Source organism: Macaca thibetana, chromosome 11 (assembly GCF_024542745.1).
Source record: "Macaca thibetana thibetana isolate TM-01 chromosome 11, ASM2454274v1, whole genome shotgun sequence".
Classification (NCBI taxonomy): Eukaryota; Metazoa; Chordata; class Mammalia; order Primates; family Cercopithecidae; genus Macaca; species Macaca thibetana.
The window spans coordinates 51,509,988-51,524,940 of NC_065588.1; the positions used below are offsets into that span (position 1 = coordinate 51,509,988).

The 14,953-nt window shown below is 35.3% G+C and overlaps 3 protein-coding genes across 30 annotated transcripts in view; all 3 read left to right on the top strand.

Annotated features, from left to right (window-relative positions):
* Positions 1-14,953, top strand: part of BLOC1S1 (biogenesis of lysosomal organelles complex 1 subunit 1) — a 1,086,347-nt gene that overhangs the window by 591,332 nt on the left and 480,062 nt on the right. Inside the window, exon 1 of one of the 27 annotated variants that reach the window (XM_050748981.1) lies at positions 9,156-9,159. The exons of the other annotated variants lie outside the window; for them this stretch is intronic. The gene's annotated coding sequence lies outside the window, so the exon portion shown is untranslated. Of the gene's footprint in view, positions 1-9,155; positions 9,160-14,953 lie in introns of those variants that run through there. 27 annotated transcript variants of the gene reach the window in all.
* The window catches only part of TMT1B (thiol methyltransferase 1B), a 686,675-nt gene that overhangs the window by 224,597 nt on the left and 447,125 nt on the right, over positions 1-14,953 (top strand). The window lies entirely within an intron of this gene.
* Positions 9,779-10,743, top strand: LOC126931140 (olfactory receptor 10A7). Its single transcript, XM_050748958.1, has one exon. It carries the CDS (start codon positions 9,793-9,795, stop codon positions 10,741-10,743), a length of 951 nt encoding a protein of 316 aa, XP_050604915.1. The 5' UTR covers positions 9,779-9,792.

Consider the following 14,953-nt stretch of genomic DNA (forward strand, 5'->3'; position numbering starts at 1 on the left):
TACACTTCTCTTCTAACTTAATTTCATTCATTTGATCCTCAATCACTGATACTCTTTCTTCCAGTTGATTGAGTTGGTTACTGAAGCTTGTGCATTTGTCACGTAGTTCTCCAGTTATGGTTTTCATCTCTATCAGTTCTTTTAAGGTCTTCTCTGCATTGATTATTCTAGTTATCCATTCATCCATTCTTTTTTCAATGTTTATAGTTTCTTTGCGCTGGTTATGTAGTTCCTCCTTTAGCTCTGAGAAGATTGATCAACTGAAGCCTTCTGTCAACTCGTTAAAGTCATTCTCCATCCAGCCTTGTTCCATTGCCAGCGATGAGCTGCGTTCCTTTGGAGGGGGAGTTTCACTCTGATTTTTTAAATTTCCAGCTTTTCTGCACTGCTTTTTCCCCATCTTTGTGGTTTTATCTGCCTTTGGTCTTTGATGATGGTGATGTACTGATGGGGTTTTGGTGTGGGTGTCCTTTCTGTTTGTTAGTTTTCCTTCTAACAGTCAGGACCTTCAACTGCAGGTCTGTTGGAGTTTGCTTGAGGTCCACTCCAGACCCTGTTTGCCTGGGTATCAGCAGCAGAGGCTGCAGAAGATAGAATATTGCTGAACAGCAATGTTGCTGTCTGATTCTTGCTCTGGAAGCTTCGTCTCAGGGGTGTACCCCATTGTGTGAGGTGTGAATTGTCGGTCTGCACCTAGTGGGGGATGTCTCCCAGTTAGGCTACTCAGGGAACAGGGACCCACTTGAGCAGGCAGTCTGTCCGTTTTCAGATCTCAACCTCCATGCTGGGAGATCCACTGCTCTCTTCAAAGCTGTCAGACAGGGGCATTTACCTCTGCCAAGGTTTCTGCTGCTTTTTGTTTAGCTATGCCCTGTCCTCAGAGGAGGAGTCTACAGAGGCAGGCTGGCCTCCTTGAGCTCTGGTGGGCTCCACCCAATTTGAGCTTCCTGGCAGCTTTGTTTACCTACTTAAGCCTCGGCAATAGTGGGCACCCTTCCCCCAGACTTGCTGCCGCCTTGCAGTTAGATCTCAGACTGCTGTGCTAGCAATGAGGGAGGCTCCATGGGTGTGGGACCCTCTGAGCCAGGTGTGGGATATAATCTCCTGGTGTGCCATTTGCTAAGTCCCTTGGTAAAGTGCAGTATTAGGGTGGGAGTTACCCAATTTTCCAGGTGTTGTGTGTCTCAATTTCCTTTGGCTAGGAAAAAGAATTCCCTTTCCCCTTGAGCTTCCCAGGTGAGGTGATGCCTCGCCCTGCTTCAGGTCTCCCTGGTCGGGTTGCACCCATGGACCAGTGCCAACCGTTCGACACGCCCCAGTGAGAGGAACCTGGTACCTCAGTTGAAAATGCAGAAATCACCCATCTTCTGTGTTGCTCATGCTGGAAGTTGGAGGCTGGGGCTGTTCCTATTTGGCCATCTTGGGCGTGCTCCTCTGTTTAAGTTCTTATAGATGCTGGATATTGGACCTTTTTCAGATGCATATTTTGCAACCGTTTTTTCCAATTCTGTACGTTGTCTGTTTACTCTGTTGAGTTTCTTTTACTGTACAGAAAGTCTTTACTTTATTTAGTTCTCAGATGTCAATTTTTTCTTTTGTTGCAATTGCTTTTTGCATCTTTGTTATGAAAGGTTTGCCCATGCTTAAGCCCTGAATAGTATTGCCTAGGTTGTCTTCCAAGGTTTTTATAGTTTTGGGTTTTACATTTGGAGAAAAGGGCATAATAATTTACTTAGTAAGTCCGAGGCAGTGATAATATATAGTTTACAATGCAGTTATGTCAATATGATTGCATGTTATTCCACCAAAGCTATTAGGTTTCCCAATGATAATATGCGTCATTTTCTTGCAGCACTGTTAAGTCTAGTTTACTTCAGTATTGAGAACCTCTTCAGAAAGGGGCCAGCTATATTGCCATTGATCCCCTAGTAGTCTATACCCAAAACCCCTTCTCCCTGTTGACTTTCTTATCTCTTGTTGCTAACTTCATACTCTTTCAGATACAGATGTAAGAAGTAAAAGGGTGCTGTTCTATATCTTTCAGACATCACAGAAAGCTGTTAAGTTTTGAGCAGCTTTGGTCGTCTTTTGTTAAAATGTTATTTGACTAAAGTTTTAGGTTCACAGCAAAATTGAGAGGAAGGTACAGAGACATATACCCCTTGCCCTCACATAGGCATAGTCTCCTTCCTTATCAACACCCACCACCAGGGTGGTACATGTGTTATAGTTGATGAACCCACACTGACATATCATGATTATCCAAAGCTTATGGTTTACATTAGGATGTACTCTTGGTATTGTACATTACATGACTTTTGAAAAACATAGTATCATACAGAATAGTTTCACTTCCTGAAAAACCCTCTTTTTATTCCCTAAACATCTGGTAACCACTGCTGTTTTTATTATCTATAGTTTGTTGTTTTCCAGCATGTCAAGTAGTTGGAATCATAGCGTATGTAGCCTTTTTAGGTTGACTTCCTTTACTTAGCGATATCGATTTATGTTTCCTTCATGTGTTTTCATGGCTTGACACCTCATTTCCTTTATACCACTAAATAATACTCCATTGCCTGTATGTATCACAGTTAATTTATCCATTCACCCACTGAAAGGCAGTTTGGTTGCTCCCAAGTTTGGGTAATTATAAATAAAGCTGCTAAAGACACCTGTGTGCACTCTTTTGTATAAACAAAAGTTTCAATTCCCCTGGGTAAATAACAAGGAAAATGATTGCTGGTTCACACAGTAAGGATATTTTTAGTTTTGTAAGACACTGCTAAATGGCCTTCCAAAGTGGCTGCACCATTTTGTATTCTTTTCAGCAATAAATGAAAGTTAACTGTTGCTCCACATCCTTGTCAGCATTTGGTATTGTCACTGCTCTATATTTTGGTCATTCTAATAGGTGTGTAGTGTTATTTCATTGTTGATTTATGTGAATTTCCCTAATGACATAGGATGTGGAACATCTTTTCATGTATCTGTTTGCTATTTGGATATCTTCTTTGATGAGGTATCTGTTAAGGTCTTTGGTTCATTTTTAAGTTGGGTTATTTGTTTCTTATTGTTGAGTTTTAAGAGTTCTTTGCATATTTTGGATAAAAGTCACCTGTAAGTTGTGTCTTTTGCAAATATTTTCTTCCAGTCTGTTGCTTCTTTCTTGTTCCCTTAACACTCTCTTTTACTGGGCAGACTTATTAATTTTAACAAAGTCTAGCTTATCAATTATCTTTTTTCATGGATTGTGCAGTTGGTGTTATGTCTAAAAAATCATCACCATACCCAAGGTCATATAAGTTTTTAACTATGTTATCTTTCAAGATTTTCTATAGGTTTGCATTTTACATTTAGTCTCATAATTCATTTTGAGGTTGTTTGTTTGTTTGTTTTTGTTTTTGTTTTTGTTTTTCCAAAAACTATAATGTTCTGTCCAAATTTCTCTTTTACTTTTTTATATGGGGTTGGTGGTGGGTACTGGGTATATCTAGTTGTTCCAGCATCATTTGTTAAAAAGACTTAACTCTTCTCCATTGCATTACCTCCATATTTATGTGAGTCTCTTTTGGAACTCTCTATTCTGTTCTATTGATTTATTTGTCTATTCTTTCTCCAATACCACACTGTCTTGAACTATAACTTTACAGTAAGTCTTGACGTAGGATGATGTGAGTCCTCTAACTTTGTTGTTCTCCTTCAATATTGTGCTGGCTATTCTGGGTCTTTTGTGTCTTTACACACATTTTAGAATCAATTTGTTAATATTAAGAAAATAACTTGATTTGATTTTGTTTGGGATTGTGTAGAATCCATAGGTATATTTGACAAGAACTAATATCTCAACAAATATTGAGTTTTCCTATCCATGAACATGGAATATCTCTTCATTTATTAAGATCTTCTTGGATTTTGTTCATCAGAGCTTTAAGTACTCTTTATATTTCTTTCAAACCCTGCATTCAGAGACTCATCCCGTGAACCTCAAACTTACAGTAATAATTGGATGTGAAATGGCTCTAGACTTTACGCTGGCAAATCTTCCCAAACTTCAGGTTATTCAAGTCAAGCTCTGCCTTGAATGTTTGGTCATTTAAAGCTTCACTCAGATAGAAGTACCTAAGTTGGTCACAGGGACTACATCTCAGCATCCAGCTAGAGAACTATAGTTGAGTTTTACCTTTTTACAGAAATCTATATTTTTAAGAAATGATTCTCGTTGATGCACCCCCAATATAATTTGGTGTACTTACAGTGCTCTCTTCTTATCTCCTTGTGAATCTTGCAATTCTATAACAGTTATAATTGCATCATATTCTCCCTAGTCTTCCTCATGTACAAATGGGTACATATTGGTGTCTAGGGTGATTTTTCTACCTTTTTAGTAAACCTAATAATTAGTGGCTCATTTTTAATTCTCTTTAGACTTTAAAATATCTATTTCCTTTTGCTTTGTTGTCATCTGATATTACTAAACAAGTGAAAAATATCCACTCCACACCTGTCACATATTTAAAACAATAGCCCAGTGAATATAACATTGACTTTATCATAGATAATTTTAAATGCTTTAACATCTTAAAAACATGGAATAAAAATTGTAATAACAGGTTTTATCATTTTGGAGGTTTATGGAAGTCCTGACTACCGGAAATTTCTAGTACCTAAGGTAAGTTTAGTTGTGGAAATGGTTATGTTAAGTATTCTTAACATGAATGAGTTGAATGCTAGGCAATTCTGAGAAGTACACATTTGTTAGGAAAACATCTCTTTGGTGTCCATAAGTTTTTATTATTTAAATTCCAAATCTACACATATCTGTACATTTTACAACAGGGTATTTTTTGAAGTTGCTTTTTGGAACCTCGCCACATTATTCTAAATCAACAGCCAGTATCTATTTGCCTCTCATGATATGTGTAGCAATTATTCTTTAAACTTTTAACTTAGAGAGAAACTGCTTTAAGTACAAGCAATATAATATAACATAAAGTTTGGTAAAGAGATTTTTTTTTTCATTTTTTCCCCTGGGAATTCAGTACCATTCTGGAATCCCAGGCGATTGGAGTCTGAGAATATTTGGAAACATTACTTCTGGCCAAAGCATTGATTTTGTAATAGTCTACTGAGTAAACAGCAAGAGCAAAGCTTTTCTATGTGGCTTTGCAAAGCAGCCAGGGTTTAGATATATGGGTACGTGCACAGGTGTGTTACATGGGTATATTGTATGACCAAACCTATAAATCTTTCATTGAACATTTTTAAAAACAAAACAAAAGTTTGACGTGTAATTCAGTAATGCACCATTTTTCACTTGATTGTTTTTGCCCAATATGACAAATGTTTTCTTCAGTATGGTGCAAAGTTAATTATTTGGTATAAGTGTGAATGAAGATAGGCCAAATATATTTTGTAACATAGTTTTTTATTGGAAATGATTAGAGATTTATTTTACTTGTTTTAAATGTAGGTGTACCCAATGGAATATTTTTTTTAAAGAATAGATTTTGGCCTGGTGCGGTGGCTCATGCCTGTAATCCCAGCAGTTTGGGAGGCTGAGGTGGGCAGATCACCTGAGGTTAGGAGTTTGAGACCAGCCTGACCAATATGGTGAAACCCCGTCTCGACAAAAAATACAAAAATTAGTCTTAGTGGCGGGTGCCTGTAATCCCAGCTACTCGGGAGTTTGAGACAGGAGAATAGCTTGAACTCAGGAGGCGGAGGTTGCAGTGAGCCGAGATTGTTCCACTGAACTCCAGCCTGGGCGACAGAGCGAGACTCCGTCTCAAAACAAAACAAAGCAAAAACAAAACAAAACAAAATTCGATTTTAACCTATTATACTATTATTTAGTTTCCTGGGAAAATAAGGGTTAAGGAATTTTCCTTCAACTTCTACAAATATAGGAAGTTTTTCTTTTTCTTTTCTAGAAAGAAGTAAAATTAGGAAATGATGAACCTTCCTATCTAGCTGTTTGTTAAGGCTTCTGTACATGCATTGGTTGACCTGAAACTCCAAGGGCCTTTTCAAGGTTTTTTTTTTTTTTTTTTTTTTTGCCTCCAAAGACTTATTAGAATTTTTTGAATTATTCCCACTGTGCTGATTTGTAACTGTTTTAAAGTTTATATTTATTTATAAAAGTTGCTTCTGCAAAAAAGATAGTGTAAGGAAATAAAGGGAGTTATTTACACAGTTCTGTTTTCTCATTACAAAACACTTCGAAGTGTCATGTTATTTCTCGATATTAAAATTACCTCAAAAATTCCAAGAATAAACAATCCCAAGGAATAAAAAAATTGCTTACTTCTTCCTGACAGTAACCATGTTAGACATTATAAGGTACCACTGACTGAAATAATACATGAATCATGACGTTGTTTACAATGTTCTCATAGTAAAATGAACCAATAGCCAAACAACTTAGGGTATAAGACAACAACAAAATACATGCCAATTATCAGATGAATTTGATGTATTTAATTATTTAAAAATATTATTATGGAAATAAGTTTAAAATATTAACATTTTAAAAATCAGTTAAAAATAAAATTTAAAAATCATGTAAGTTTCATGAGCATGGTACATTTCTCTCACCAGTACTGAACCAAAATCTATCCCACAAAAAATACAAAAATATTATAGGGCAAATTAAAGTCTGTGTTCTTCACACAGCCCAGCATGTTAAAAGTTGCAATTCCAAGAGACTTGATCAGTGTGTCCAGTAGCCCCACCACAAAATATCTATTATTGAGAAATGCATATTCAATTGCAAATATGACTTACAGGAAATATAGATAATTGTATGAACATTCTGTATTTCCCCTGTGAGATAAAAGCAGTTGTTTAATTAACCATCGTCCTTTCTAGTGATCCAGGGATCATTTCCCCAAAGCCAGTCACACTTTTAAATGCTATTACTAAAATATAGCAACCATGTAGTGCCAGTGCAAGGCATGTTAGACTGTCTAAGGTATTAACTTCATTAGGAAGATTTGAGCTATCAATAGATTTCAAGATCAGTGAACATTTCTCTGAAAATACTGCATATCTTTAAAAAATCATTAAATTTCTAATTACAGAAGAAATATGAGGTTTCATTTGGTAAGATACATCTAGATTTTTTTTATGATGTTATATTTCTCAATTTTGTTAAACATCTCCATTTATCTGTACATCTGTGTATTACAAAAGCATTCTCTGAAAAATAAATAATGAAATATTAATTATCAGAAAAGGAATAATTTTATACTTCACTAAATAAAAGAAAACAAATAATGAGACCTTCATTCTGGAAAGCAACAGAATGCTAAAGAAGAGAGTATTAATAAAACAGTAGCTATGTAATAAAGAAGTGCTGTGGTTTATAACTACACAAAGTACTTTTAATTTAGGTACTATGGCAATTTATTCATTTACATGTAGGATTGTTAAAAGTGCTGCTCCATTTAGATAAATTTCATAACAATCTCAGATTCCTGTTGTACTCCAAATACTGAAGATATAATTGCATTCATCCATAATAATTTTATGAGAAAACATATATTTATAAAAAAGTTAGCTAAAATAAGAGGTAAAGTCTATTTTCTAAAAAAAAGGCCAAAGTTGGCCTGCTTAATGGGACATGAAAAAAACTATTTGGCCTCATTAAAATATTACCAACTAAATTAGTGAACTTAATTAAATGACATCAAGTTATCAAAATGCCATGCGACAAATAAGACAGTACATTCTCTAGAGTGATGTAGTAATCGTGGCAACTCAACATCAGTTTGCAAGTTTTTTTTTAAATCAGTATAAATTTGTGGTAGTGACTGCAACATCACTGCTGATTAATCTCTTTGTTTAGCGAATATATGCAAAGTAATCTGTAGGCTTTTTAGGATATAGAAAGACTGAGAGGAGTATTTAGAGGTACATCGTATGACATTATAAACCTCTAATAGTCTAAACTTTTATTAAAATTTAAATGCCTCCAGGAAAGATGAAAAATGTGCAATGGTAATTATTAAAAATTCAAGAAACTGACCATTTTTGGATATCCTTATTCATATTTCACATGGATTGTACACTATAGAACTTATTACTCAATGAAAAGCCATTCATCCTAGTATTGCTTTCTGCCACTGTTAATATCAGAATTCTGAGAGGCAGTTGGTTGAGGCATTTTAGGATGTACTAGATATTGTAACTACTATAAAATCTTCATGCCTTCATCAACTCCCATATTTTTTCAAAACAAAATATGGCATAATTTTAGACCCATAACAAGTTTAGAATTGTTCCAAAATGTAGGTAAGCATGATAATGCATATGAAGTTTTTCATAAGTTTTGATGAATATACCAGGAATATGATGTTTCTAATCCTGATGACAAGAATGATAGTGAAGCTTGTTTTGCAATAGCAGTGAGAGAGTAATGGTTGTAATCACTGTCACATGTTACCTATTATTTTGGGACTTACAAGGGCATGGGAAGCCTGAAATCACCAGAGTTGTTCCTTTCCTTTTGCTACTGAGGACATTCCTTTGAGAACTTACAATATGGAAAATACACAGGTAAGATGTTACATATCTTAAGAGTAGAATTAAAACATAGAATTACTTAAATGAGCCACAGTTTAGAAAGATTCTGTACACCGTAAATTTTTACCTACTCACTTCAGGAGGGGATATCTATTTGAAATTATTTTGACTATAAAATGAAATATGCACTTTTGGAATTAAATTTAAAAAGTATATAAAATAATTGATACAATATTTACCCAACTCCAATTTTGAAAGAAATTATTTTTCTAACACATGCTCCTGTAATTGCTAAATTTTGGTACTAAGAATGACCTCCTGTAAAGAAAAAATTTGCATAATTTAATATCGGCCAAAATATTTTGTTCCAAGTAAGATATAGTATTTGAGTTCATAATAGTTGAATTAGTGCTTTTGTGACTGGATCAGCTGACGTACAAAAGTAAGTGTATGTACCCTACTTCTGATAATGAAGTTCTAAAGAAGATGGACAGTCATGAGAGAAGCTATTTTGGGGGAGAAAAGTTGAGTGTTGGGAGGATACTTCTCTATTGTAAATCATATTTGTTTGGAAGTTTTAAAAAAATATAACTTAAACAATGTAACTGTAACTCTGTGTATACTAAGAAATGGGGGCCCAGTGAAGTTGAATTATGGTTCAAAAGACAATATAAAAATGTCACAAATTATTAGGCTCATGGAAACTACAGAGAAGCACCAAAATCATAAGCATATATTATGTTTATTTATTAAGTTTCTTGTGTATGTGTGTGTGTGTGTACTGAGCATGTTGGTATATGTATATATAGTGGATGAATGGTGTAAAATGCACTGTATTTAGTAGAAATGTGATTAACATAATTTAATATTAGAATGTCAAACTAGCCCATTATTTATCTTTATTGCATCCTGAAATCACTTAAAAATTAGTACACTATTCTATTTTAATTATCTATCTACACTCTTTCTACTTTATCCTACAAAATAGCACGCCTATGATGAAGAATACGAGTGCAGACTATGACTACTCGTGAGAGAAAAGTTACATCTAGGTGGTAAACAATGAGTAAGATTTATACAAAATGTTTATTTTTCCTTAATTTTATCTTATTGTAAACATCATTTCTGCTTCAGAGAAACAGAATGGTGAGACAACTGAGAATAAAGATGTTTTATTGATGCTATTAATATTTTTGAGATTATCTCTATATTGATTTAATACCCTTTGATGCACACACTTTGATTTTTAGAGAGAAACTCGTCTAAGATATGATCTGTGAAAATCACACCAGGGTCACTGAATTTATTCTTCTTGGTTTTACAAACAACCCCGAGATGCAAGTTTCCCTCTTTATTTTGTTCCTGGCCATTTATACAGTCACTTTGTTGGGCAACTTTCTTATTGTCACAGTTACCAGTGTGGATCCCGCACTTCAAACACCCATGTACTTCTTTCTTCGAAATCTATCACTTCTTGAAGTATGTTTCACCTTGGTTATGGTGCCAAAGATGCTTGTAGATCTAGTGTCCCCAAGAAAAATCATCTCTTTTGTGGGCTGTGGTACCCAGATGTACTTCTTCTTCTTATTCGGCAGTTCTGAATGTTTCCTTCTCTCCATGATGGCTTATGATCGCTTTGTGGCCATCTGTAACCCTCTCCGTTATTCAGTCATAATGAACAGGTCCCTATGCTGGTGGATGGCCATGGGTTCTTGGATGTCCGGTGTTCCTGTGTCTATGCTACAGACGGCTTGGATGATGGCCCTGCCTTTCTGTGGACCAAATGCCGTGGACCACTTTTTCTGTGATGGTCCCCCAGTGTTAAAACTAGTCACAGTGGATACAACCATGTATGAAATGCAAGCACTTGCCTCCACACTCCTGTTTATCATGTTTCCCTTTTCTCTCATTTTGGTTTCCTACACCCGCATTATCATAACAATTCTGAGGATGTCCTCTGCCACTGGTCGCCAGAAGGCATTTTCTACTTGTTCCTCACACCTCATTGTGGTGTCCCTCTTCTATGGAACAGCCAGTCTGACCTACCTGCGGCCCAAATCAAACCAGTCTCCTGAGAGCAAGAAGCTAGTGTCATTGTCCTACACTGTCATCACACCTATGCTAAACCCCATCATCTACAGCCTGAGGAACAATGAAGTGAAAGGGGCTGCCAAGAGGACAATCACTCAAAAAGTCTTACAGAAGTTAGATGTGTTTTGACTTATTTTTATTATTTTTTATTATTTTATTTGTTAATGATACTTTAAGTTCTAGGGTACATGTGCACAACGTGCAGGTTCGTTACATATGTATACATGTGCCCTGTTGTTGTGCTGCACACACTAACTCGTCATTTACATTAGGTATATCTCCTAATGTTATCCCTCCCCCCTCCCCCCACCCCATGACAGGCTCTGGTGTATGATATTCCCCTTCCTGTGTCCTAGTGTTCTCATTGTTCAATTCCCACCTATGAGCGAGAACATGCTGTGTTCAGTTATTTTGTTCTTGCAATAGTTTGCTGAGAATGATGGTTTCCAGCTTCATCCATGTCCCTACAAAGGACATGAACTCATCCTTTTTTATGGCTGCATAGTATACCATGGTGTATATGTGCCACATTTTCTTAATCCAGTCTATCATTGATGGACATTTGGTTGGTTCCAAGTCTTTGCTATTGTGAATAGTGCCGCAGTAAATAAAAAGTCAGGAAACAACAGGTGCTGGAGAGGATGTGGAGAAATAGGAACACTTTTACACTGTTGGTGGGACTGTAAACTAGTTCAACCATTGTGGAAGACAGTGTAGTGATTCCTCAAGGATCTAGAACTAGAAATGCCATTTGACTCAGCCATCCCATTATTGGGTATATACCCAAAGGATTATAAATGGTGCTGCTATAAAGACCCATGCACACGTATGTTTATTGTGTTTTGACTTCTATTGTGTAAGAATGCTTCCAAAGTAGGAACAGCAGAACCTACTATCTAAAGCTTAAAACAGAGTGGAAGACCATTTCATCACTAACTGGTGGGTGCATTTCTGTATATCATTCAGGGTCCTAGCAGGAAAGAGTGGTATTCCTGAATTGGGATAAGTGAGAAAACACTTTATGAGAGGGCTATTTAAAAATTGTGAACAAGGTTAGGTAATAGCCACACAGATCATACAAAAGAAATTTTACACTTCTTGGCCTGAAGGGGCAAGTAGAAGAAGTGTTAACTGGAACCAACAGAATGCTAAAACTATGTAAAAAAAAAAAAATTCACCTAATAGGATCTCTGTTCTTTAGTACAGCAAGGCAGCCATCCCAGCCTTATTTTGATCTGACTCTCTCAAATCTATTGCTGGCTTCTATTCTCAGCCAAACCAAATACAACATGGGGACAAGAATGTCTGTTGATGCAATATATAAATGCCAGCCACCTGGGGCACAGAACAAGATGAAAAAGAGTACGAAAAGTTATGAAAGATAAGTAAAAACAGCCATCACAAACCGCTGTATAATCTGCAGCTATTGCGATGTAACAATGAATCATGGCATCTAACCTTGCAAAAATTATAAAAAGTAGAGTTTTGCAGATGCCAAGAGTCCATAATACAAATTCTTTATATGGGTTGTATGCTTAAATAAAGTTATTTAATAAAATTACCTTAGTGTTAATATTTCATAACATGATTTTGGGCTTCTTTGGTCGTTGGCTAAATTATCCATTAATTATTTAATAATAAGCTCTTCTTAGAGTTTAAACAACAAATATTTGGTTGACACCAGAGTAAAGCAAAGAGTAATAGTAATAGCAAACATGGTTTATTGAGGCATTGTCCTTGACACATGCCCTTGCAACAACTCAAGAGATAATTATTATATCTATATTTTCCATAAAAGATAAATTACAATTAGAAAATGTAAGTAACTTGGCAAGGTAAAAGCTATTGAGATGTGGCCATGATAGTTTGAACAGACTCTTCTGAATTTGAAATTCAATATGTTAATCTCTTAAAAATATCTAGTCACATTTTTATTAAGGTAAAGTTGCCACCTACAAGGGAATTTGGCTTTCAAAACCATGGAGGAGACAAAATAAGATTGTCAAATTTAATTATGCAAAATTTATATTTCCAGTAGAACAAGCATATATTGGCTTTGAATATGCAACTTGAACAATAATATATGTTCCTGTAAGTCTTCCTTAGCCAAGGTTTCTGTTAATTGTACCGCTTCTTCTTCAAGCAGTAACTAACCTCCATGCTTATTTGTCAATTTTCAGAAAAATTTAAAAGCCACCACAAATTTGCAACTTGTGTTGACTATTTTAGTTTAATTTTGATTTGCTGAAGTACATATCTATTGCACGTAATGGGAGTTTGAGGTAAAAAAAATCTATTCCTTTAAATCTTTCTCCTTCAATAATCTCTTAATTTTTAAGCCTAACCCAGATATTCTTGAATTAACATAACTAAGTTCAATAACCATCTCATAAGACTCCATTACAATGGTTTTCTACCAGCTGCTTGTAACTCACAAGTAGATTGGGAGGCTATAAAATGAATTTAGTAGTGCATGTTAATGTGTCCAACAAACTAGCACAGCAAAAATAAGTATATTCTTGACAATTAAAGCTTGTATATATTTAGGGGGTACAACATGATGTTATATATATAACAATTATGAGAACAAAAATATATATTTAAGATATATATTCATATGTATATACCCATACACACACATTGTGGAATGGCTAAATCAAGCTATTTTAACCTATGCATTACTTCACAGACTTATCAACTTTTTGTGGTGAGAAAACCCACAGGCTATTTCTGGTTCTTTCATTCACTATCTTATTGTTCTTGGTTGAAACAGAAACTATTTGAAAATCACTCTAATAATCTGTAAAGAAGGTTCTAGAACTGTAAGAAACTAAAATTTGACAACCATAAATAATAAGGAATGCTTTGTGATTGACATGGGAACACTCATAGTGGAGGTCTAGTAGGACTTAGTCACTTTGCAAGTTAATTGGTGTTTCCTCTTTTTCTTACACACTTTCTTACAGATTCAGCTTTTACATCTTTCATAAATTTACAGGCTATATTTATAGCCTGTTATTTATGGTATTTTGTTTCTCTTAAGCATTTTTTATAAAATATACATAGTCACTGTAGTGGACTGGATTGTTTTCCCCAAAAAGATATGTTGATGTTCTCATCCTTGATACCTGTGAATGTGACCTTACTTAGAAACAAGGCTTTTGCAGTGTAAGCAATTTAAGATGAAGTTAAACTAGACTAGGGTGGATCCTGAATCCAATGGCTAATATCGTCATATAAAAAGAGAGAGAGAGATTTGAAGACACAGAGTTGTACACACAGGGAAAACAGTTATGTGAAGATGGATGTAGAAATTGGAGTGATGACTGTGCAAACCAAGGAACACCAAGGATTGTTGACCACCACATCGAAGGAGAGGAGCATGGAACAGATTTTCCCTTAGAGACTTCAGAAGAAACAGACATGCTGACATCTTAATTCCAGACTTCTGGCTTCCTGAACTGTAAGAGGATAAATCACTGCTGTTTTAAACCACTCAGTTAGGTAATTAGTAATTAGGTGATTTTTCGTGAGCTGTGTAGTAGATGGATTAAAAAAAAAAAAAAAGAAAAAAGAAAAAAACAGCCATGCCCTTTATGATGTGACTCAAGTGCCTCTCATCAGGATTGTGTCCATTTCCTTATCTCTTGAATCTAGTCTAGATGTGTGACTTGTTTTACAAAATGAATGTGACAGAAGGAATATTCAGAGTGTAAGGGTCAAGAAACCATGCATGCATCTACTCTCTCTCTCTCTGGCATACATGTGATTCTCATGAGAACAAGCCAAAGCCAGCATGCTGGAAAAAGACAGATGTTTTGAAGCAGGGTTGAATTATCCCAGAAGAGACCATTCTAGATCAGCTTATAGCTAGCTGATTCCAAAAAATGTGGAGGAACCTAGTTCAGAACCCAGCATATCTGCCTAGCCAACCTATAAGTCAAGAACAATTACAAATAATTATTGCTTGAATACACTATGTTTAATGGAGATCTGTTACATAGAAATGGCTAAGTGATAAAAGATGCACTCCAAATAATAAGTTAAGGATCACATCTGTCAGACTCATCCTTGACTCAATAACTGAAATTGTTCCCACTGTGAAGCCTGGTGCAGGGAAACCATAACAGATCTGGTACTTACCTTTCTTTTTTTTTTTTTTCTTGCATGAAATGAATAATATCTTGCTCTATTTATTGGTTCAAATTTACTATCTATTAAGTTCAAATAATTTCCATTTAAATTTAAAGTGAATTATTTTAAATATTCTTTTCCATTAGAAATACATAAGCTCTCTAGTGTCACAATTCTCTATGGATGCCAGACATTTTGGTAGCTA